This window comes from Myripristis murdjan, chromosome 14 (genome assembly GCF_902150065.1).
Source record: "Myripristis murdjan chromosome 14, fMyrMur1.1, whole genome shotgun sequence".
NCBI classification, from domain to species: Eukaryota; Metazoa; Chordata; class Actinopteri; order Holocentriformes; family Holocentridae; genus Myripristis; species Myripristis murdjan.
Genome location: NC_043993.1, coordinates 11,445,869 through 11,471,664, shown reverse-complemented (window position 1 = coordinate 11,471,664; position 25,796 = coordinate 11,445,869). Strand labels below are relative to the sequence as shown.

The window sequence follows — 25,796 nt, the reverse complement described above, 5'->3', positions numbered from 1 at the left end:
GAGATGGAAAAAGGGAGGAAGATCTGAATGGGAGTTTGTTTTAGGCTGGACTGGTGTCTCGTGTGTGTTACAGTTTTATGAACCAATTAAATAGAGTTAGTATGGATAAGAGATGCTGAACAGTGTGCTGCTTAAAGCCAGAGCGTTTGGTGCTGGTCTGCAGGGGTGCTGTCGGTGGATGTTCATCTAGCAGCTGAAATTGAGGTTGCTTTCTCATGCAAGGACCTGAAGTCCAACCTGCAACGTGTGGATGTGTTTTGTGTGTGTGTGTGTGAGTGATATGGATAGGTGGGTCTTTACTGTTCATTAACAAAAACCCTAAGTAAACATGTATAGAATTTTTAAAAACTCAGTTCAGGTCTACAATCTAATTCTCTTTGGCTTTCATGACATTTTCTCATTTACAGTGCCCTGCGTGTGGTTACAATTGCTGAATAAATGATGCAAATGCTGCCAATTTACCATTATATTGATTTTTTTTCCTGCTCTGATCTGCTCTGTGCTTAATGCTTCATTTTTGTATGTTTTGGTTTAGGGATCCGCTGGGTTTACTGGGTTTAGACTTGGGTCAGACTGGTGGCTCTCATGGTGGGTCCGGCGATCCCCGGCAGAGGTCTTTGAGAAGGTCCTGGGTGAAGCTGCCAATAGATGACATTGCCCATATTCAATATCCGCAAACACGAAAGCTATCACTAAAGTAAATCTTTTCCTTTAAATATTTAAACAAACAAAATGAACAGCCAATTATAGATTTGTAAGACATGGCAGAGAGAGACACTGTCAAATAATATTGAAAAGCTTAGAATAACAGAAATAAAAGAGCCAGGGACTAACCTCTGTCATACTGAAAAAGGAAGGCATCCCATCCCATCCCATATTCTCAAAAGGCAGATATCAACCCAATATATCAGTAAATCAACTCCTCTGTTAAAGCCTGACGCATGGAAAATCAGGAATTTAGACCGAAGCCAAGCTGGGACCAGGCAGGCACTTATATAATTCAATGTGAAATAAACAACAGCAAAAACGTTTTCCATATGGGATCCCCCGGGGCAGAGTCTTGTATGGGACAAATGGGGCCGGTGGTGTGTAAATGTATGGGAACCAAGCAGCTTGACTCGCACTAGGACCCAGTGCGGCTGCGGCTGTGGAACCAGGATGCCGAGTCAAACTATGAACTGTAGCGGCCACACTGACTCAGTTGGCCGCATCCGTGGCTGGCAGAGCTCGGTGGTCGGGAGCGTGTCGCAAACACGCCTCACACGGATATGTTCATAACTTTTACACGCAAAAACTGAGGGATTGCCTATTACCAGAAATAAATAGGATAACTCTGGCTTTGGGATAGCAGACCACATGGACTCCAAACGTCAGAGCTGTGAGTAACAGTCCCTTCCCCTCTTCTTCTTCTTTTTCTTCTTTTTTTTAAAAAAAAAATTATCCCATGCTCATATTTGGCTCCCTCACGGAAAACACCATAGCCACTCCTTTGGGCTAACACAACTGGAAACTATTCATAGCCCTAACATCCTGTTGTTATGTTACGTTGATTTCCTATCGAGATAGACATAAAGTACCTTAAAACTCACTGTAGAGAAGCAGAAGTCCCAGTAGGAATATCATAGGAATATTATAGGATATGTTACAGTGTGGACTGTGCCTATGGCTGAAAGTACAATACCGGTCATTCTAAATTCACCATTCAGCGACACGGATACCGAACAGGGTGATTTCGAGATTTTGTTTGTTTCTGGGGCTGGTCTGAAGTGAACTGATGGACCTTTATCCCGTTTTGTACAAGAGGCGAGAGCGTCTCCCGCTCCCGGTACGGCGGTGTAGTAACGGCAGAGTGATGTCATACACATACACGCTGGCCGGTGCGCTGCGTGTGTACGTAGCCCATAATGTGCGTGTGTGAGTGTGTGAATGGAGGAGGTATTGCTCAGGTAGTGATGCAATTGGATACCAACAGTGAAGTGCCCCGTTGGAAGCGGCGCTGCTGGAAGGGAAGCTGAATGTCCGCTCTGTTTCAGCGCAGGGAGGCTGGAGACAGGAAGGGCCGTTACAACGTTACAAATAATAATAATAACCATAAAATAAAATAAATAAAACTAAATATATAAAACTAACTAACTAAATAAATAATGATAATAATAATAATAATAATAATAATAATTTAAACAAAAAAAAAAAAAAAAAAAACGACGCTGACAAAAAATACCGTTATGGACAAAAATCATTTGTGTTTTCAGAAAAGAATTAATTTAAACACGATGTTTGGCAGAGGCATAAGATGGATAAATAGCCTATAGTATGAATTTAACACAATAAAAAAAAAAAAAAAGAAAAAAGAAAAAAGCTGGATACAGTCACTCATTCATTCATTCATTCATTCCTTTACAAGCAGCTTATCCTTATTAAGGTCGGGGTGGGAGGTTTGGGGTGGGGTGGGGTGGGGTGGGAGGGTTAGTTTGGATCACGGAAACACCCTGGACAGGTCGCAAGTCCACATACTTGACCCCAAAATTTCATCCATCAGTTACACAGCTTTATATCGCTATTACATGTAGCTCCAGCTCATCCTTTTTTTCAAACTAGTGAAGTTAAAGGGGTGATTTGCACTGTGGGTCCAAAAGTTCAGTATAGATAGATGCTGATATTGTAGAAAGGGATTTAGGATATTGATATTATAATAAAGCAATATAGAAAGTGTCAACAGTGATGCGAGCACCGTACAGTGAAATCATTTGGTTGCATGAACATTTCAGCACAAACAGCTTGTGCAGTGTAAAACTCAAGTGTTGTTGTTGGCACATGGTGGACTAAAACATTGTTTATGAGCAAACTGTTTGAGATAAGGAGGTACATATTGGACTTTCAAATCCATTTGGATGCAAAACACTTGCTGCATGAAACAAGCCATTTGAGGAAATCGGATTACTTTTCATGCTATGCTTTTTTTTTTTTTTTTTTTTTTTTTTTTTTTTTTGAGCTGTATAAAAAAGATAGCTGCATGACATGAACTTCAATAGTTTGGAAAAAAGCTGAGACTGAACTTGCTCTGTTTGTTTTTTGCAAATCTCCATGACGTTTTGACTGACATGAGGTTGACAAGAAAATGACTCAGTTTTTCCTTGTGGGACTCCATTATCTTGGGTTTAAACCCTCTGATACATCCCTTTCTATCACAAACTTCACAATAACACATGCATGCAGGATCCGGAGGCCACATGAGTCCTTTATGGATTTAGGATTGGATTTTGCAGTGTTAAAAATGGAAGAGCAGGTTTGAGGCTGCTTTATAAGCCTGTAGTAATCCGTTGCATTGGAGGGGTCTAGGCTTAGTGACACACGCACACACATAGACACACAAGTGCACACACACAAGTCATCTCTGTATAACTGTCACAAGCCTCGACCTCTACCACAGTTCCCCTATCTTTCCCTTTCCCTTTTCCTCTCACTCTCCCAGTGCCGCCCCTCTTCCCTGTTAGTGTCAGAGGGTTCAGCGCCTTTTCTTTACTTCATGTTTACTGATATTTCACAACAGCAGTGACCTTAACTCTTTGCACAGTTTCATTTTCTGTGCAGTTTAAGATGCAGGACTGCAGGGGCTACTCGCTGAGCATTAGTTTCAGAGTGATATCCAGGGCAGCAGGCCTATAAATGTCCCTCATGTGTAGGTGTGCTGTAGGTAGTGGATAAACTCGTGTGGTGGTTACACACTAAGTGCTGACAGGAATAACACTGGATCATGTTGGGCTATATCCAGTTGAAGGTTATATCAGAAAGATGAGTGACTGACGGGATGTTGGGGAATCGAGGCATCGTTTAGCTCACAGCTCATATCCGGGAAACAATGTCAGGAAAAAACAACCTTTGGAATAATAGTATGTGGTAATGTGTGTTTCTTATGGTGTGTATGTGTGTTTGTGTGTGTGTGAGAGAGAGAGACAGACAGACAGAGAGTGAGGACTGTACTGACAAACAACCAAACCTAATAAATGTGTTTGCAGTGTGCAGATCACTGTCATCTCCAAACCTTTCTCAGTTTTTGGAGACACAGTTTACTTCACAAGGCTCCTTGGTGCATTACAAAAGACACTTTATCTGTAGTTAAGTGTGCACATGATACACTAAGGTTCTTAAAAAGTATGAAAAAGTGTTAAATTGTATAAATGTGTGACATTAAAAAGTAGTGAAATGTCTTGAATTCAGTTATTATAAGCCGAGTCTTTTTCACTTAGCAGTGACTTTGCACTGTATGTCCACTCTTGGATTAATACAGAACAGAGTCGGGTTATTAGCACAATATGCAGAACTGTGCATCTGCTTAACATAATGGGACTTCATGCCCGGGGCCCTTGACAATTAATTTCCTGTTGTCCTTTTTCTTATCTTGCTCATTTTAGTTTCAGAACTTTCATTAGCTCTGCTCCAGTAGAAATAGGCTGCTTTCGCCAGCTTGGTTTCTTTATTTTGTTCATAAATTGCCCCCATATTCAATTCCATGTAGGAAAAGGCCTTAAAAATACTTTAGTTTTGTGAAATGTGCTGATACCCTGTATGTAGCCTACACTTCTTTCTATTGTGTCTGCCCATTTCAAAATCTTGATACATAGAATATTTCAAGTTATTTACAGTCTTTTATTTGTAGTTTTTTGGAAGAAAGCAAATTCATAACTTCAACTGAAAGTCTAAGTCAGTCCAGTTATATGTGCAAAACATGCAAGAAATGCTTCTCTACTTGTATAATGTTCAAGAACACTAAAACAGTATAAAACATCATGGTATACATGCAGAAATGACACCATTTCTTAATTGTTTCACAAAAAAAATTGGTCTTTCTGCTGGGTCCCATCTTAACATCAGACCAGATAAAAATAAGCAAGAAACTATCCATCATCACATCCACTGTTTCTTTCTGGTGCAGTAATTTCAGTTCTAGCATGAAATGAATGAACTTTAATCCAAATTGGCCTTCAGCTGAAAGCAAGGGATTGTTTGTCCAGGACAGAAATTTCCACACCAGCGTCCCCCAAGATTTGCTGTGTTAAGCTGACTGACAAATAACTGTAGATTTCCCATGGTGCACTGTGGTGGGTGAGTGGCTCAGTGTGCTTACCTGGGAATACCACAGCGCCACACAAAGACATGGGTTTGAAATTAAAGCTCATGCCAGTGCCACAGTGTTTGTGTGTGTCAGCCTCCTCTGCTTCCTGTGTCTCTTGTTCATGTGCTATCTGGAGAAAATGATAAGATATTGAAAGAATGTGAAAAAGAGAGAGTTCCATGGCTCTTACCCCCCAGCTGTTTCCTTTTAAGTTCCTCGGCTAATTTGGTACGGAGGGGACCTTTTAAAGTGTCTGATGACTGCAGACCCCAAGCTAGACGTGACACCATCCGCTGCTGGCACGAAAATATGAGTTATGGGATGCTGCATCGCTGAAGTGGACTTTTGTCTGCGCGGGAGTCGCCGAGGCAGCCGGGGCTTGAACTCCGACCTTCGTCTGAAGAGGACGGCTGTCTGGAGAGAGAGGGAGGGAGAGAGCGAGCAGGGGGTGCAGATGAGGAGAGGAGTTGAAAGGGATGGATCAGGGAGGGAGGAGGGGGGAGAAATGAAGGAGTGGAAGGCAGAATTTGGGATCTGAGGCGAACGGCTGTCAGGCCTCAGCCTCTGGGAGTGTGGGGGAGGCAGGAAGAGGACGCCTGCTGCAGTGCAGTGTAACGTTGCGCTCTTGAGGGTCGAAACGCATGACACGCTCTTTTTTACCTTATTAAACAAAATATGTCTTGATGAAAGCCCTTTGATGGCTAATCATGAGTCTTGGGCGAGATCATTCAAGCAAATCACAAGCAATTCAAACGGTTAAAAGTGCATTCACACACATTCCCGCCCAGCCCTGAAATGTTTGGAGAGGAAATCAGAAGGGATGGTAACTGGATGTGAGAGACGGGCCTGGGGCCGAGGAGCTGGGATCGGCATGATTGATAGGTTAGGCATATAATGGATGGGAGCAAAAGCCTCAGGTTAGGAAGACAAGAGCCTCCTTGACTTTTGTTTAATCTTTTTTTCTCCATCCCCCAGCTGCCCATAGGCATTATGTGGTGAGATAAACAGCAGCAGCAGCAGAAAGCACAGAGGCAGCACTTCAGTTGTTTTGTTGTGAGCTGCAACCAAACACACTAAATCAGTTAAAATGGAAGCTGCATGACCCGAGTCTCATGACTGACCTTCTTCGGAAAGCCTCCTCCACCGAAACACACAAAAATGTACGCAAATGCGCGCGCCCACACACACACAAACACACCAACACACACAGTCACACTTTTTCCCCTACTTAGCTCCAAGACACCATGTGACTGTATATTTGCTGTGTATGAAATACAATTTCTTTGTGAGGGTAACTTAAAAAGTGTTTGTGTGTGTGTGTACCCGCTGCAAGTTAAGTGCATGTGTGTATCTGGCAGCAAATGTGTGTGTGTGTGTGTGTGTGCGCGCGTGTGTGTGTGTGCGTGCATATGCACATTCAGGGTTACAAAGATCCTTCTGTGGGAGAGAGGAACCACAGGCCTCCACAACAGCTGATCATCAGCCTCCAAACCCTCAGGCCCACAGAGAGAGAGAGAGAGAGAGAGAGAGAGAGAGAGAGAGAGAGAGAGAGAGGGGCTCCTGGATGGCCTTGACTGTGTAAAGTGAGACTTAAGAAACAGAAAACAGGCCTAAGGTCCAGTATGTTGAAACGCGGTCACCCTATTACCGGCCACATAGAGGCTGAGTTGACTGAATTCCTTTTTCCACCCTGAAAACTATTGTCATGCAATGACTGACAGCATGTGACAGGCGATATATATTTATTTTGAGTTCTGATAAGCAAAGAACATTCAGAAAAATGCACCTGGCAACTTTTGAAAAAACTCTCCACCTTAAGCGATTTAGCCTCGTCTTCAGTGTTAAAGGAATACTCCACTGTTTTTGGGCAAAAGACAACAGTGTTGAACAGCCTGCTCCGTCAAAGTGAAAAAAAAAAAAAAAAAAAACCTTACAGCAAATCCAAAGCTCTTTTAGTTACACAGTGTATCATGTTTATTTGAAATACATGTCCTGGAATTTACTTACTTACTTTACTTCATTTATTTACTTAAGTTTACTTAAAGTCCAGAGTATCAGTATAAAACTTTGTATGGTGACAAGTGAAATGTAGATAGACAGATTGGATTTGAATGTTGAAAAGTGGGCGTGTCATAACTGTGTGGCTAAAAGTGGAAGATCACGGGTGGATGTTATGGTATTACTGGCTGGTTATTGGCTGGTTCATGCTTACAACAGCATGCGTTGTATTTTGTTGAACAGGAAGAAAAATATTATCGTTTTGATGTTGATTTTTTCTGGGCAAATATCATTGGTTATTTTTTGGGCATATATCATTAAACAGATGCACAGTATGACAAGGGATGTGATATAAAGGGGTTAAAAAGGCATTCTTCATTTCATCTCAACTTTAAAACAAGTTGAGAATAAGGCATATCAGCCCACTGTAGGATCAAGAAAACGACATGTGATTCATGAAAATTCCTGAAACGAGTTGATTAGCAATAGGGGAAAGTGGATGATTTCCTTTTGTTTTAAGGAAAATAAGATTGTGACACTGGATATGAGACTCAATGACTTTGCAAGAGTGGGAGGGAGGGAGAGAAAACAAAAAGAGAGATAGGGGAAAGCTGGACAGCGGGAGAAAGAGAGAGCAGACGCTTCTTAACTTTCATGTTGAGCTGAATTCGATTTGAAAGAGAGAGAGGAGGTGAGACTCGGTATGGATGAATTAGATTTGAGATCAGGAAGGAGTGGATAGAAGCTTCTGTCAACAGCTGAGACAGGAAACCGCAGCTGCTGGTCTCACACACACACACACACACACATACATACATACACACACACACAGCTGCTGGACATATCTTTTAACCCAGAATGCCCATGGCTTTGGACGATGCAGCTGTGCTCCACGCCCCTCTTAGACTGTGGAAGTGTGTGTGTGTGTGTTTGAATTCCTGTGTTGTTTTTTGTTTGAGTTTCTGGCTTTGCATTGTTTTCATTGGTCTTGTGGAGCATTGTGGCCGTCTAATTTTGGCCTTCATGGAGACAATGGAGTATTGTCAGACTGAGGGGGGCGGAAGAGACTAAGAGGGAGTCTTCTCTCACTGTCTCCCTACTTTGTGTGTGTGTGTGTGTGTGTGTGTGTGTGTGTAAGAGAGAGAGGGAGAAATTGCCAATTCTTTTGTTCTGATCATAAAAGTTGTATCACTTCTTTTCCTCTCATCTCACTTTATTTTATCATGTAACATTTCAGTAAAAAAAAGACAGAAAGGAAGAAAGAAAGAAAGAAAGAAAGAATTCAAAAACTCATGTCAGGGAATTTCATACTGACATGGAGTGGGAACCCGGACAGGGAGATAAGTGCAAAGCTCTGTTTTTTCCCCCTTGTGTTTTATTTTGCTGCATGCTGCAGTGCATCGTTTTGTTCTGTGATTTGTCATTGATAAATTGTATCTTGGTAGGCTCGCTCTCTCTTAAGTCCTCTGAGGCACGCTAGTGATGAAGGGCCATATAAATAAATGCACTTGAATTTGAACCATCCCTCAGCTGGAGCTCTAGGATTTAAGATCCTATATCAGCAAGCATCCACCCTGCTGAAGTGTCTTTGAGCAAGACATTCAATCCCAACCAGCTGCCCTAAAGGGAAAAAAAAAAACATTTTCTCACTATTTACTATGAAACACTGCATTTGGATTTGTGTTTTTTGAGGCCAGTACTAATAATATTGTATTAAATCTGTTAATAGCTGATATTTCACATCTTTAAATCTCACTGTTTTTATTACAAAAATTACAAGTGTTTGATGTTTCCCCCCAAATTATATTCTTGGCAGAGTGGAAAATAGCATTTACACCATTATGGGACATTAAATCACTCTCAAATGCAATATTAATGAAAAAGGGTCAGCAACCCTTTTTCAGCACAATGACCCACCCTACCAATTTAGTGCTGGGAAAAAGCCTGGATTTTTGATGGACATTTCATTTAAATAAGCAATTTAAGTTGAGTCATTTAACACACAAATAAAGCGTGCAAAAAAACTCTACATCACACTGCTACACCACAGGATAAATTCTGTGCTCAGCAGTCTGGTGATGCTGAAAAAAAAAAAAAAAAAAAAAATCAGTTTCCACAAAGACATTGTAACCCAGGAAGTCAGATTAGGGAGGTAAACAAGCCAGTTTGATAAATTGCATGAATGAGTGAACGTTTGACCTTCATTCTGCATATGAGACAGTTTGGTGAGTGCACAAGGTCTTTTTCAGTAACGCCCCGCCTCCCGTGTACAACTGCATCCTTATAGTGAGCAGCTCCACTGGAGTGATTTTAGGGTTTTAGGGTCTGTTTTTTACTCGTTGACATCTTCCCAGCCATTCTGCATCTTCAAACCAACCCTCCTTCATGTCACACGCTTTCTCCTGAAGCTGTAATGAATGAGCCAACGACTGAATGAACCTACACTTTGTTACAGGCCATGTAGTGGCAGCCCTAACCCGACAGATTTTCCTCTTTATTTTGGCTCCATTTCCTTGAAGGAAGGAAGTTTTCTGCCCACCCCCCTCCTCCTCCTTTTCTCTCTGCCCCCCTTTTCCCAACCACACAGCCTCTCCGTCTCTCTCTTTGTCAGCCCTGAGCAAGCAGGATGTGTGAGAGTGTGTCAGAGGGTCTGGAACAGTGTCAAGGTCATTGTAACACACACACACACAGACACACACACACACAGATACATGCAGACACACAGGATGTCAGTGTTGGATGTTGGGGTTTTCAAAGAAAGCTCGCAGTGTCCAAACTGAACGTAGGTTCCGAAATGTGGCAGCGCCGAGAGAAAGAAAGAGAGTAGAGAGGAAAGCAGAGAAAGACTCAGACAGAAAGTCAGTGTGGCCCACAGAGGAGGGATAGAGGGATAATGTGAGGATGTTAAGTATCTCTCCACGCTCAGCTGTTGCAACAGGCGGTAAGCTATGGTCCAAACTGACTGCATGCCCCTTACTAACTGGCAGCTTGCCTCAGCCGTGTGTGTGTGTGTGTGTGTGTGTGAATGTGTGTGTGAACGTGCTACAGGGTGCATGTGAATGTATATTTGATGCACGGGGCGTCATAGTTCAAGCATTTGAGCAGTACAGAGTCTCCTATTATGGTCTGATGGTGATCGTACAATATAACAGCGCTATATTGTTGCATTTCTGAGTTTTGCTTTGTTTTTTTGTTTGTTTGTTTTTCTGGTTTCCAGTAGCAATGGAGCGCCTGGTGAACGAGCTGGCTGCTCTGCTGAAGATGTTGGACCAAGAGACGGTGAGCCCGGCCACCGCTGACAAGATGGCATCTGTACGCAACATCCTGGAAACCCTGCAGCCGACAGGTAGACACTAAAGACCCAGAGTGAAGAGGGGATGGGTCTGGGGTGTGAATAACCGCTTGTTCTGTCGTTGATACTTGACACGGTTTGAGACAGCGATGTGACTAACCTCTGTGGAGTGTACTGACTCATTCGTTATTAATCCCTGATGAGGAAATGTATTGGCTGAACTCTATGCTGATGTTTGTTGATGTTTTGTTTAAGTTGTATTTTTCTGGAGATGGTGTCTATAGGAGGAATTTTCCTGCTGAAACATGAAGGCTTACGTTGGTTTACTGAAACCAGTTTCATGATTTTTAATTGGAATGAGCGAGCTCCGATGGCGTGTGACGTGCAATTTAAGTGTAGGATGTATAGACAAAACTTATTCCAAATTTCAAAACTTTATTGCATTGCATCCATGTCCTATATCTTCCATGTCAATCTTATTTGACAACATTTGTCAACATGGCCCTGCTCCTCCTGCGCATTCCGCTATTCTATATGATATATCCATTAGCTTTTCTTCCTTCATACATTCATGCACCATATTCCCTCCTTGCTTTTTATTGTTTTCCTTTTCCCCACCTCATCATCTCTGTTTGTGTGTGTGTGTGTTTCATACGCTTCACTATGAATGCCTTGTGTAACTGTGTTCTTCCCAGGTGTGCCCCAGCCTCCTCCACTCCCCAGTCCCCCTTGTCCTCATCATCCCTGCCCTTCATCCCCCTCGTCCTGGCTGTTGCAGCAGCTCTGTGGCTGATGCATTAAGACTGTAATGTTTGTGATGTTCTCACTGGGCTTGCACCTTTTGCACACCTGTCTGGCCATGAAGGGGTCTTTGCCCTTCTTAAGATTTCTTCCATTTTTCTTTATTTGGGGAGGGAGTTTTATCTTGCCCACTATCAAGATTAAGTCAGGTGTGGTCTGCTGTGAACTGTGATTCTGGGCTCAAAGTAAATTTAAACTTGAACTTAAACAACTAGATGTTAAGGAATATAATTACATACAGCATGAATTGTAAAATGATCTGTAAACATGTAGACAGATGTAAATGGGCTGTAACACTAAATGAGACCTTTTCTCCTTACATACTGGATGAGTTGAAGAAGCATGCTTGCTGTTTTTCAGTGTTGCTCTGCTTCATACGGCTCCACATATCTATATTCAGCTCAGTGAGAGCAATTAGGGGTTAAGCACCTTGCTCAAGGTCAACTCAAAGGCAGATAGTTGTTATTTAGTTGCCCCCGTGCAGGCTAGGGATTTAAATGGCAGCCTTTTGGTCACTATTAGGCCACTGTTAGGCCATGTCTCTAGCTGCACAACATTGGTAGAACATGCAGAAAGAGTTAAAAGCAAAGTAACAAAACATCAAATCTTTCGACCTGTGTTTATCTGTGAGAAGAGAGGATGCAGGGATTGATGTAAGAGGATAATGAAATGAAAAGATTTAAGAGGATAACGTGAGGGAGGTCACAGGAAGGAGAGTGGGTCGGCATTGTGTTGGCGCAGACCACTAAGGTGTACTCACAATGTCAAGATCTTGAGTGGAGTCAGGCTCGCTGCCAGTGCTCACTCTTCAGGTGCTTTGAGCCAAATTGGACTGATCCACGATAGATTAGTGTAATCCAGTCTCTAGTTTTAATATAGTCATACATCTCTGGAGCTGATTTCTTGCACCTCAGGAGACTAACGCTGATTCCAAAAGGCTCCAGCCAATTATTCATGTTCCTCTGGTGGAGAGATTTGCGAGCTTGCGACATATGTTTTCATACAGCTGTAGAGATGGAGGGAAGTGATACTTATCCCTCCTTTAGAGGAGGCTGTTTATAGCAGCTCATCATCTCTGCACCAAATCCAGAGCAGCATCACAGCCTGTCTTTTCAGGCACACTGAGTGTGCTTAAGGGTTTCAAAGCAGTGTTTAGTGATGCGTTTTTGTGTTGTTGTTGTGGTTTTATGTATATTACAGGAAGATTAGAAGAAGATTAGAAGGAGATTTCAGTCTGAAAAACTGCATCTCAAAACTGCACGTTATTTTTCTTAGTTGTATTTTTTTCTCCAGACACAGCTCTCTTGGTCTGACAGATTGAGGGGTAACTTTATCAGAGTTTTTGTTTCATCATATTGTTACCAATCCAGAAACTTTTGATCTTTCCCACAGTCAACGGATCAGATGTCTACATGAACAGCTGTCTCTATGGCAACGGCACCGGCACCAGCTTTGTCGAGTCTCTGTTTGAGGATTTCGGTGCGTAGAAGGGACCGTGGCCTCAATTCAGTTCAGTTCACTGATCTCATTAGGAGGAAAAAATTTGTCCTTATTTTGCAGTATGTTCATTTGATAATAACATTAACCCTTTGGTGTTTCACCAGATTGTGATTTGCACATGCTCAGCGCCTCTCCAGTGGAGCAGAAAGAGCAGAAAGAGGAGGAGAAGACTCACCCTAATAAATCAGTAAGCTGTCCACCTATGCATCTCTCCGTCAGTCACCTCTCATACCTACAATTTTCTTTTGACACCCAACTGTTTGTTTCCCCCAGACACCCACAGACACACCCCCTCCCCTGCCCACCACTCCGCTGCCTGATGACTACTATGAAGAGGCTGTTCCTCTGGATCCTGGCTCCACCCCTCAGTACTTTACCACCACGATGCACAGTCAGTGCCACACATACACACACACACACACACTCATGAATAATTTCACTCAATTTCCCTTTATCTTTTGATGTAACTTTCTCCTCTCCTCTCCTCTCCTCTCCTCCCCTGTCCTCTCCTCTCCTTCTCTCCTCACCTGTAGGCTCCAGTAACTCTGTGGAGGATGCCTACTATGAGGATGCAGACAATAACTATCCCAGCACCAGGATTAACGGGCCTCCCAAAAACTCCTGTGAGACTGCCCTCTATATTCTCCTTATCCATGCCAACAGTACAGTATGAATGTATGGGTGGACGGATGCATGGATCCCGAAAACGTGTCAATTAATCATCCTCTCCAACACCAAGACGTGTTATTTTTGTTTCTCAGACAATGACTCAGATGCTCTGAGCAGTTCCTACGAGTCTTACGAAGAAGAGGAAGATGAGGCCAAGGGGCGGGACCGACCTCAGAGATGGACGGCTGAGGAGAGCTCTAACGAACCAATTAGAGACTGCCACATCTGTGCCTTCCTGCTGCGCAAGAAACGATTCGGCCAGTGGACCAAGCAGCTGGCCGTTGTCCGTGATAATAAACTTCAGGTAGATGGAGTCATTTTAAAGGAAATGGTGTTATGGGTATGTCGTTAGGATTAACAAGTGGGCACCTTCCGTTATAAATGTGTCATTCAGTTATGCCCATTACCCTCCAGGCTCACTTATAAGCTTGGGTGAATCAGGACCTACAGCGTACTAGAGGTGGCACAATTACACACTCTTTACTCAAGTAGAAGTACAGATACTTGTGTAAAACACGACTCTGGAAAAAGTAGAAGTGCTGCTTCAGCTTCTTTATTCAAGTGAGAGTAAAACATACAGGCTGTGAAATGCACTCAAAATATAAAAGTAAAAAGAAGCTTTCTGAAGGACATTTTCTACAGCCCTTTTTTGACGACCGGCTGTTTCTGTTAATTGCTGCTCTGAATCTGCTCTGTCGGCGATGTTGACTGGTTCACCTTCATCTGTGCTGCTACTAGTTCTCCCTGTCACAGGCGTCACATTCACTAGACGCCATTTCTCTGCAGCCAAGTCTCCCTCTCTTGTCTCTTTTGTCTTGTTACGTCTGTTGTGTGTGATAAGCACAGATGAATACACCAAGGGATCATCGTTTCTGTGTGTTATTCCATTTAGGCTGAAATCGGCCTTGATGCTGACAATGAAAAAAAAAAAAATAATAATAATTCTCAAATGCATTAAAATTATAGTAATAAGGCCTGTTTTCAAAATATGAGGAGTAGAAAGCACAGATGTTCATGTTAAAATATAGGGAGTACAAGTAAAAAGTACTTAGTACTCAAGTAAGGTACAGATACCTGAAAAATCGATGTAAAATCTAAGTATTTTTACTTCATTACCTCCCACCTCCGCAGTATACAACACTGATACTGAGCCAACCCTGTATGGTTTACACCATCATATACAGTTATTCCCAGCCTCGCTATTGATTTCAACAACAATAAGCTCATAAGACAGCCGAGTCAGTGAGTTTATACAAAAGTGTGGAGGTGTTTTTTTTTTTTTTTTTTTTTGGTTTAAAGGTTTGTGCATTTTTGAAGTCTTGAATGCTATTTTCAGCTGTCAGAAACTTAATAAGAAACCTAACCCTCCTATTATGTTTGGGGTCAATTTGACCGCAGTCAATGTTTAACGTCTAAAAACAAATAATTAACATATTTTTTTTTGCTTCATATTTAATGAGTTTTCCTAATGTAATGGGCACTACCGGGTAAACATGAAATTCACATGATGATATGTTTTCAATGTCCTGTACACACTCTGTAACGCATTGGTTATAAATAACAAAAATCTGTACTTGTAAATAATAGAAAGCCATTAAACCACCATAAATTAATATTTGTTAATATTTCCAGTTTTAGGTTGATCAGTGAGATTTTATGGTGATTTGCATATTTTTCCATTGTGGCGTAATAGGAATACTGGATGTATAAGTGGGGGTGAAGATATGTTTTATTTAAAGGCCTATTCAGATAGTCAACAAAGAAACATAAAGTACCTGACACATAAACTTTGGTAACAATTTTAATTATAATAATTTTGTGGAGGTTTAAACTGCAGGGGTCAAATTGCCCCTAAACATGAAAGATGTTAGTAAATCTGAACATAACAGGAGGGTTAATAATTGTGTATCTTTGTTGCACTGAAAAGAAAAGATTTCGAATGAACAGTGAAGGGCTTTGTCAGTTCAGTGCAGCACGAGGGTGGATTAGATGAGGACCGTTTAGACTCAGCTGACAAAAGAGTGGAATAACCGTGCGCTTTAATGGTTGAGTTTGTGGCCAGTCCACACCTCTACTAAATTACATAGACAATAAAATATATGTTTGTCAGTGTAGTCTAAATAGTTCTTGTTTTCTTAGGTTTTGATTATTTTAGCTTTAAAGGTACACTTGATTCACTTGAAGCTATAAAAAAGCTTGTTGCGGGTGTGCTGCCCCTGAAAGAATATATGTGTCCCTTTTTAGGAAGTTGATGTTGTACTAAACAATCTACAGCCAAAGCAACAAGCATCTGTAACTTTTTGGTACATTGCTGTGCTTTCTTCTCTGAGAGAGTATATACATCTCCCTCTCTCCCTCTCTCGCTCCCTCTCTCTTATTTTTACCATCTTTCTCTCCTTCTAATAGTGCTATAAGAGCATCAAAGACAGCACCCCACACACAGAGCTCCCGCTGAATCTCTGCAACGTCATCTACGTCCCTAAGGAAGGCAGGAAAAAGAGGCACGAGCTGCGCTTCTCTCTGCCTGGAGGCGAAGCTCTGGTCCTGGCTGTTCAGAGTAAAGAGCAGGCGCAGCGGTGGCTCAAGGTACCTCTGCTCCGTGCGTTCGGCTGAGAGAGACGAGGGTGGAGAAGAAGATGGGGAGGAAGGCTGAGGATAGAGGATGTGTTTGGTAGTGGAGCTGCACAATAAAGACAAATTATATTGTGCTTATTTTGCTGAATATTGCTGTGGTTATAAAATATTCAACACAGATCTCTCAATACTACACATTCTCAGCCAGTAAAAGACATTTTTAAATAAACATTTTAAATTCAATATGAAATTTTATTTCATAAACCAGAATTGTGGCTCGCCACACAAGAGTTTTGAGCACAAAATAATTTCAACCACTTTCAATTTGGCGATGACAGTAGTTCATATTGCAATTATCAGTGTTTCTTCAATTCACTGTTTAGCAACAAATGGCTCTGAACATTTCCCTCTGTCTCCAGGTGGTGCGAGAAGTTGGCAGCCAATCCTGCAATAGTGAAAGACTGGAAGGCTCTCCTTCTCCCATTATACAGAGGAAAATGGAACTAGACAAGGTGTGTGTGCTTGTGTTTGCATGCCGGCCTGTTCATGTGTGTGACTCTGTCCATTTACTTTTTTTCTGTTTTTGTGTTATTTAGCACTGGATCCTGCTCCTTTGCTATTTTGCGTTATAGGTTTCCTCTTATATCAGTTTCTTCATATGTTAAGGTGGGTCTTCATCAGGTTTGAAGCCTCTGGTGATGAATTCCTAACCATACATATCCAAGCATCCCGGCGTGTGTCTCCTCTCTTTTCCTGTTCTTGCCTCTCCTTTTCTTCGGTCATGTCTGCCTGGGAAAAGAGCACAAGGTTGTTTCTGGTAGCTAAGGTTTTCCATCTTCCTTTTGCCAGGTGCTTTTGTCAGACAGGCAGGCGTCAGACTCAGACAGCGGGCCTACGGGGGACAGTCTGTCCATGGGACAGGGACCAGGACGGGACACCACTGAATCACTGAGTAGGTTAACCTTCTTTTACTTTTACTTTGTCCTGCAAGTGGTATATTCGTCTTTTCACTGCAACACAACGAGGGGAACTTTACCCAGCTCTGTCAGGGCACCACTAACACATCCAGAGCAGAATGCATCAGTCACAGAGAGCATCATGCAGTAAGCACAGTGGAATTGTGCAAAAAAAGGTAAGAACTGAACACAGTGAGATTTCTCATAAGCCTATTTAGGTTTTTCAGCTCATCTGCACTGTGGGAGGTGATGGCTGAAATTTGTTCAGAGTGTAACTTAAAGCTGTGAATCAGATCATAATGACATTTTCAGAATAAATTATATCATGTTCACTTTTCGGTGCAGGTTTTGAAGACTTGCCAGTTTTCTCTGTAGGTGATGTATGAATTAGGGGGCAATGATGTGTACTGGAAACTGGCAGCTATAAAATCATTTCACACACGGCATTTAGCTGGGCAATAAAAATGTAATTAATGATGATACAAAACGCATATGAGCGCTATTCATGTCGGTTTCATTACTTGGACGTTGTTCCGCGAACGTAACATGAGTAGTTAAATTTAGGGAGTGAAAGTAGAAAGGACACACAGAGAGCAAAGATACACAAATGAGAACACGATCATAAGCATGCACGCTTTTGTGTTTATCTATCCACAAAATCAGGAAGGATAAACCAGGGGATCCATGAATACGGGTCAGCACAGTCATGTTATTTCAGTGTTGCTACAAACTGTTTACCGGCCGAGAGGCTCTGAGCCTGAAGGGACATGAGAGAGAGGGAGGGAGAGACAGGAAGTGAGGCGCGAGCAGATATGACATCCTTCCTGTCTTCTTCCTGCGATTGTCTTCCACTGACATCATAGGAAGTGGGCCGGGCCGAGCGCTGCAGCACCTGGACTCGCTGTGTGGATGCAAACACACTCTGGGGTTGCTATGTCGTTTTGTTGAATTGCATAACTGAAATGAAATATAGTGTATTGTGGCCTTCATTCATAATGCTTTATTGTCATCTGTTTTCCATTTCAAGAGTTTAATAGGATGTTTTTACATTAACACCTTTTAATTCTGCGAGTGTATTTTCAAATAAGCTATGACTCTGAGATCTCATCTCTTTCACACACACACACACAGGAAACCCATGCAACTCTTACAAGGGTAAAACCATAGTTCAGTCATCACTCTCCACGACTTCTAGGGATTCAGTTTAACATCACACAAGGCTGAGCCCCAACATGCTGTATATCAAACGCTCCTCCACTCCGAGAGCACGTTGTGATCTGCAGCGCGGTGTGACCGGGGTGTGCTTGCTTTCAGACCGGGGGAAGCGCGGGGCGTTTTCCGAGCTGACGGGGTCGATGAGCCGAGCGGCAGGAAAGAAGATCAACCGGATCATCAGCTTCTCCAAACGGAAACCTCCCTTACCGGGAGACCCGCCCTCCTCTTCTGGTCACCATGACAACCCACGCTGCGGTAAGGACAGGGAATGATTCAGTAGCTGATTGGTTTTGTGATTGGTTGAGTGATTGGCTGGTGGATTGATTGATTGGATGGTTGGTTGTCTGATTGACTGACTGAGTGATTGATCAGCTGTTTGTTCTAGCTAACACTTATGTTGTCTTTTAATGCAATAAATAAATAATTTACAGTAAGGGATTGAGAAAAGTGTAAATTAAATTGAATACATTAATATGCAGTACAGTAGTGAATAAAATAGCAACAAACTAATAAAATGTATCCAGTCTTTGAAAATAAAATTAAATATATAAAGAACGAAAGAAAGAATGACTTAAGGCTCAAGTACCGTCATAAAATGCAGTTTTCACTTTGTATTTTAAATTAAGTGAATTGAACGTAAAGTGACCTTAACCCTCATAGACTATAAACTTGTTAACATTTTTTTTTTTTTTTTGCTCTGCATCTGTTTTTCTGCACAGGCTACCTTCATGTGTGTCTGAGCGGCTCTTGGAAGGAGCGCTGGTGTGTGGTGCAGAGTGGGAGCCTGCACCTCCAGAAGGACCCCGGGGACCAGCGGCCCCCAGTCATTGTGGTGCCCCTTAAGGGGGCCGAAGTGGTAACAGGGGGTCTCGGGCCCAAGCATCCGTTCTCCTTCCGCATCCTGCAGGGGGGCAGCGAGCTGGCAGCTTTAGAGGTACAGCAAAAACAAAAAAAAAAAAAAAAAAAAAGTTTAATTGGCTGAAAAGCTGCAGATTGTTTACAGTTTGCAGTTGTTTTTCATCACTTCAGCTCCATTATCTCATGTCTGCTGCAGTCACAGTTGAGCACGCTGAGAAACTAGCTAAAATATGGATGGGTGAATTTGTGTGTGTGTGTGTGTGTGTGTGGGTGGCTGTGTGTTTGTGTGTGTGTGTGGGTATATGTCCACCAGGCCAGCTGTTCTGAGGATCTGGGCCGCTGGCTGGGTGTGCTGTTTGCAGAGACAGGCAGCACCACGCTCCCTGAGGAACTGCACTATGACTACATCGACGTGGACACACTCACCGACATACGGCACGCTGCCAGACACTCCTTCCTGTGAGTCACTCTGTGTGTGTGTGTGTGTGTGTGTGTGTGTGTGTGTGTTTATGCATGTATCTGTGTGGAGTTTTCCATTACTTGTAGGGCTGTAACAAATCATTCACTGCAACAATGCACTGAGTGTAAATTCTGCAAATTCAACTGAATCAGTCTGTTAAAAGAAATAAACTGAATGAATTGCTTGGATTGATTCATTCCCAATTCAAACAAAAAAACTTTGTGGTAGAATAGCAACTTTTAAATTGTGTGATCACATTTCAAGAGTAAAAAGAGAGCCTTTTATTATTTCACTTGTTTATTAATGGATATGAAATTTTGTCTGAAAACACTGAGTCAATGGTTTACTCTAATCACAGTTTACTCAAACTCGAATTGAATGGAATTGTTCCAGAAAAAGAAAAATCATTCTCAAATCAAATCGCCAACGAGCGAATTGTGAATGGGACTGAATGAATGTTAAGCCAAAGATTCACGCCCCTGCTTAATTGTAGGAAATAAACAATCCTCTGTCGCGTTCCTTTTTTCTCGCTCTCTCAGGTGGGCGACCACAACTACTTCCTCCAGCAGCGCTTCAACAGACTCCAGGATGTACGACGAAGTCTACGAAAGTGTTCTGGTAAGAAAACAGTACACATCTGCATGAACATCGCCTTTTTTGTCTGTTTGTGTGTTAAATATGCTCTTTGTGGCACTAGTGAAGCTTTAGTAAATGTGTGTTTGCAACCAAAAGCTTCCAACCTTGTTTTTTTTTTTTTTTTTTTTGGTAAGGAAACTATCACATAACGCATAACTGAACTGGCCATGTAACATTTTTCAGCCACATTCCTGACGCTTCCAAACTCAGAGAGGCTTCAAGCTCGCTGTTATCTCCCTTCTCACTTTTTCCTCTCCTTCCTGTGCCATTTAGCTTTTATCCAAAGCACTATACATTATGATGACTGCTTACATATTTCCTGCTGGGGCACCGTTGTTTTGATCTTTACAATCCTTGACTGGTTATAGTGTCAGTAATACACAAAATTTTGCTTATTCCTCTTTTGCTGTATTCAGTTTTGTCTTGTTATAGTCAACAGAAACATGCAGAGTAATGGAAATGCCGAACACCATGCACTTGCTATAAATTGAATTTTCTGTTTGCTGTGTTGTTTTTCCCCTCCCCTGCAGGAGGGGGCAGTAGAGAGCACACAAGGCCAGGTGAGACGCCACGCCTCCTTCTCCAGCAGAGACTCTGATAAAACCGAACAGCAGGCCGCGATCAAGAGACACACCTCCAGTAAGTCTCATCAGTAGACGGTCCTTTATTTTGTTTTCCGAAGCTCATTCATGTTGGTTATGTAAACTCTGCATGTTATTTGAAAGACATAATAACTAGCAGCATTATGGCCTCGGTCTCCTTCCTGCACTGAAAGCTGTCAGCTGTGCCAAGCTCTGGGGTTTCTGCATCGTGTTTCCAGCGAAAAGCAAAGAAGACCACAAGCTCACTGATAATGATACGCCCACTGATGTTGGTGCATCCCTTCCAGCTATTCATAGATGCCAACTCTGGGTTAAAAGGAGGCATCGGCACTGGAAATTTTACCCAACTCCAATATCTGATATCAAAGGCCCCTGAGCAGTTTGTCAGAAATAAAAGCGACTGTCTCGATTTTCTGTTTTTTGGCACTCACAAGCCTGTATTTCTCAAATGGTAAGAGGAAGAATGATTTTATAACAATTATTTTGTCCTGTGACCCCCGAAGTAATGGTTCAAAGTAACACTGTCAAGTGAAAGTAATGAATCAGATGTGTGCTTGGTGTCCATTGATATTTAGAGGTTTGGACTCAGTTGGTGTTGGCATTGAAAAGAGATGTTATTGCCTCCCTAACAGCTGAATGACGGACTTGCTCTTCCTGTCATAAAGCTGCGCTGTTGTAATGACATATATTGGGATGATGATGTTAATGATGAGAGTTGATTGACGTTGTGGTTTGGTTTCTGTCAGATGTGAATCAGTACGCGCGGTATGGGAAGACGCGTGCAGAGGAGGACGCCAGGAGGTACCTGAGGCAGAAGGAGGAGCTGGAGAAGGAGAAGGAGGAGCTAAAAAACACACTGGTGTCCCTACGCAAGGAGAGGAAGGAGGTCAAGGAGGAGATGAAGAGCGGCGCAGGTCAGAGACAAATCACACACACACACACACAGCACGTATTAAATTGCTTTTCGGCTGAATCTTGATGCAGTTCGTTTGGGTAGGTGTGAGTGCTCTAATCTAAGCCTGGGGCGTGCCAAATGCTCTATTCAAACCCGAGTCAGTTTCAAAGAGGTGGTCCCGGATCATTTCCAAGCCAAGTGGAGTGGTTTGTTTGAAGTGCGAACGGTAACCTCATTATTACATGTTTTGCATCAGTGCATGTGACTATTGCCAAGGCATCACAATACATCAAAAGACATTACAGCTAATTTCATCAGAGAGACAGTCAGTGACGGAAAGAGTAATACAAATTAGTACTCAAGTAGAAGTACTGCTACGTTGCTGATATTTTACTTAAGTAGACGTTCTGCTGTAAAAGTCTACTCAAGTAAAAATAAAAAAGTAGCTCATTTAAAATATACTTGGAGTAAAAGTGACTGAGTTACTTTTTCAAAACAATAACTGTGTATATCTGATCTTGTCCTTACAAAAGGATGAGAGCACACGCCTCAAACGAGATTCATTTAAAGGTGCATTCCGCAAATTTGCCAAGCGTTGATTGAAACGAGGACCGTGTAGATTCAACCGACAAATGTGCAATAAGCACATTATATGATGGCTGAGTCTACGTGGCTCTCAGCGTTAGGTCCTCACTTCCATCGACCACGTGCAGTTTTTTATTGTGCGGCTTTTATTGGAAATTTGGAAATGAACCAACAGAGTGGAAGCAGGTTCCTCTTCTCATCTCTATTGACTGAGCGTTCAAGTTTCCACAATCTGTCATTGATCATTTGTACTTAAGTAAATGCACTTGTACTTAATTGGTAAATGTACTGAAGTAAAAATAAAATGAATGACTGCAGTAATGTGAGTAAATGTAATTAGTTACTTCCACCTCTGAAGACAGTAGAAAGCAAAGCAGGCGAAGAAGAAGTACTAGCAGGCATATGCTGGAGCCTGGAAGCGCAGCCTACCGTACCGGATTTCCCTCATGATTCAGTTAAACCATGGCACTGCTCTATCTTCAGTCTTCTGTGTTGGCCCTGTGCTCAAATGTTAGCAGACCGCTTTGGAAATACACAGCATACCAGGATCCTCGCCAATCGAAGTCGTATCACTCTCTCTTGTTCTGTTTCATTAACCATCCTTTGATGAGCAGACGACAAAAGGAGGATGACTGTTCCGTGGTTCAGGTTATTCCTTGTATTATGAACGAAACCTTATCTCTTTACTCACTTTCTTCCCTGACCAGTAATAACCAAGCTTATCTCCACTTCAGTCTGCTTTCATCTGATCCGTGTGAAAGCCAGCTGAACCAACATAAAAATGGTTAACAGTGTATCAAATGAATTGTTCATCCAGGCCATGTGGTAAAAGCAACTTGAGCTTCTTAACACCACCAACCATGTGTGCAGGTCAGGGTGCAGAGCAGCGGTTAGCCCAGCTGGAGGCGCTGTGTAAGCAGAAGGAGGAGGAGAGGGTGGAGCTGGAGCTCAGACTGACCGAGGTCAAAGAAAACCTGAAGAAATCTCTGGCTGGAGGAGTGCTGGGGCCTCCCACTGATACCAAGATCAGCACCAAGGTAGGCAGTTTTGGCAAAAACCCACTTCTTTTTTTATATTTTATAAAAATACAAAAATGTCCTAAACTCACCTGCTTCAGGATTTCTACAAGCCCATATACCACTGCCAAAAAAGTCTGTTCTGTCTATTATCAATCAAGGCCCATCCCACTACTACTACTACTTGTGGGATTTATGATTGCTTCATTGGCTCTGCTTCCTTTGAGCTGTTTTTTGTTGTGCACACCAGACTTTTAAAGTGCTATTAACTGGTACGGCTGTGCTTTATCATGCTGGATTTATTTTTCACCAGAGGAGCATATTCGTTGCTCTCAGTTCATAATACCACTTTAGATTTAATTTAGTGCTACTCTTTAAATGAGAAAAATCTGACAGCTGTTTGTTGCTATGTGTGTATGTGTGTGTGTATTTGCATATGCAGGCACAGGGCAATAAGGTGGAGAAGGTTTACAGTGAGTCTGTGCCGGTCAACTCAGCATCTGAGCTCCGTAAACGGCCTCCATCTGTTTACGCTTCCTCCCGGGGCAACGTCATGCAGAAGGCAAAGGTAAGGAGTGTGTGTGTGTGTGTGTGTGTGTGTGTGTGTGTGTGTGTGAGAGTGTGTGTGTATGTGTGTGTCTGAGAGAGCAAGTATGTGTTTGTATCTGTCTGGTGTGTAACAGATGGCACCCGGGTCACCCTTGCAGACTACAAAGATTCCCCAGCTGGCCAAAATAGGGGAATTCCCCGTGATTCATTACAATGTTTGGAATCATAAGACTCTTGTGTACATGAGTCTGTGTGTGTGTGAGTGTGTGTGTGTGCATCTGTGTGAGAAAGGTAGAGAGAGAGAGAGCAACATGTTTTCCTGACTTTGTGCTGTGTCATGGTTTCCAGGAGTGGGAGTCGAAGAAGGGGACCTAGGCACGGCATCAGACAGATCAGCAGATGAAGTCACGGAGAGAGGGGGCTGTGTTGTGACTTGAATGATAGGCAGGTAGAAAGGTAGAAGAGGAAACAGAAGAAACAGAAAAGGAAGAACTGGAAATAAGAGGAAGAGGAGCATGGGAAGGAAGGAGGAGGAGGAAGAGGAGGAGGACTCTGGCACATCCTCCTCTCCTGTATGCATTTACAGGCTGCATGATTTATAAACCGCTGTAAATACCAGTACAGTGTTATTATATAAGGATCACCATGAGTAGGAACTATGTGTGTATGCCTGTGTGCTTGTTTGTGTGTGTGTGTGTGTGTGTGTGTGTGTGTGTGTGTGCGCAGAGTGGTGCAGTTTGCAGAGGGCTGCAGAAAGTGAGCATGTGATACAAGATAAAAGCATAGCAAAGGGATCGAGGGCACGGTTCATTAGCATCTCGAGTTCACAAGTTCAAAACCCAGATGACTTGCAGAGATACTGTGTCATGGTTTTCAGGCTGAACTTCCTGAATCATCTTAGTGTTTTATCAGCGCCGTCCACTGATGGAGAGAAAGTGTTTTTGCCTCTTATCATTTTTAAAAGGTTACATGACAAGACAAGATGTATCGTTATTATCTTAAATTATGATTATTGGTATAGTAAAACAGTAGCATTTCACATCTTGTGATGTGTCTTTGAACCAATATGAAAGCATACAGAGTATGGCACTGTTCATGAAACCAAGAGGTAAATGTTTATTACTGCAATGTGAAAATAATTTAAAGGTGCATTAGGCAAAATTTCAAACGGTGAATTGAAGTGAGGACCTTTTAGACCCAGCTGACATATACTTGAAGTAAGCATGCATTTTATTAGTGATTTGATCCAATTGATGAGAACCATGCAGAGTCAGCCATAAAATTATGTTCATATTCCACGATTTTTGCCAGTTGAATCTCAAGGGTCCTCACGAGAGTCAACCCTCAGCAACGTTGCATAGTGCACATTTTTTTTTTTAAAAAATGTGTTTTTGTGTTCCACTGTTCCTGCCTATATGTATATTTTTTTCATATCCGACTTTTGCACTTTATCATGTTGTATTTTGTGATCCAATAAATGTCTTGGAAATAAGTGTCAGCATCCCTCTTATCAGTTTTATTGAATGTGAACACCATTCATCACCCAGACATAAACACGTTCACACAGCAGCAGCAAGTGTCCCATATTTCAGAAGATAACTTTACTCGCCTGTTAAGTTCCATTTAATTTTCACATTTTCATAGTCCCACATCGGTGCAGCTTTTTTTTTTTTTTTTTCAGCTTAATGATTTTTAGAAGCCAACACTGCCATCACAATTCTCCCAAATCACAAGCACCATCTAGCTGTGGCATCTATTTATAACTCTCCTTTCAATTTTCTGACTAAAAGGCCCAACAGGAGCAAAGCGTTAATAATGCACTAGCTGGCACTTCCATAACCGCGGTGAGCAGGACTCGCTTCCCTTGTAACGCCCTGTTAGATGCAAAACAGACAGAAAGACATCGGCACGGGTGAAACCAACAGATAAAAACAGAAAGATGAGGGAGAGAAGACAAGACAGCCATTTAACTTCCTTAGAAAGAGTTTATTTAGTGCATTTCTAGTTTGTCCACAGCAGGAACCAAAATATTAAGTTAATCTGTGCTCCCATTGGTTCACCAGAGCTCTGATGGAAA

General features: G+C 42.3%; 1 protein-coding gene across 3 annotated transcripts; it reads left to right on the top strand.

Moving 5' to 3' along the window:
* The first annotated feature begins 499 nt into the window (after positions 1 to 499).
* On the top strand, positions 500 to 25,211 carry LOC115370964 (actin filament-associated protein 1-like 1). 3 transcript variants are annotated; one of them, XM_030068051.1, is made up of 19 exons: positions 500 to 1,378; positions 10,332 to 10,457; positions 12,597 to 12,683; positions 12,809 to 12,891; positions 12,978 to 13,095; positions 13,238 to 13,327; positions 13,466 to 13,677; positions 15,780 to 15,959; positions 16,367 to 16,459; positions 16,797 to 16,899; positions 18,218 to 18,373; positions 18,838 to 19,052; positions 19,290 to 19,435; positions 19,976 to 20,054; positions 20,603 to 20,711; positions 21,421 to 21,588; positions 23,025 to 23,191; positions 23,613 to 23,738; positions 24,068 to 25,211. In XM_030068051.1, the coding sequence occupies exons 1-19, from the start codon at positions 1,357 to 1,359 to the stop codon at positions 24,092 to 24,094; spliced, it is 2,307 nt and encodes a 768-aa protein (XP_029923911.1). In that variant the 5' UTR covers positions 500 to 1,356; the 3' UTR covers positions 24,095 to 25,211. The 3 variants fall into 3 exon arrangements, with proteins under 3 accessions (XP_029923911.1, XP_029923910.1, XP_029923912.1); XM_030068050.1 differs by having other exon boundaries at positions 10,329 to 10,457; XM_030068052.1 differs by having other exon boundaries at positions 500 to 2,069; positions 10,329 to 10,457.
* The last annotated feature ends 585 nt before the right edge of the window (positions 25,212 to 25,796 follow it).

Bases quoted from the DNA above. Each gene is read 5' to 3' on its own strand.
- LOC115370964 (XM_030068050.1), top strand. From the start codon at position 1,357: ATGGACTCCAAACGTCAGAGCT. The intron at 12,892-12,977 runs GTAAGCTGTCCA...TGTTTCCCCCAG, and splicing joins AGACTCACCCTAATAAATCA to ACACCCACAGACACACCCCC. The intron at 16,900-18,217 runs GTAGGTTAACCT...GCTTGCTTTCAG, and splicing joins GGACACCACTGAATCACTGA to ACCGGGGGAAGCGCGGGGCG.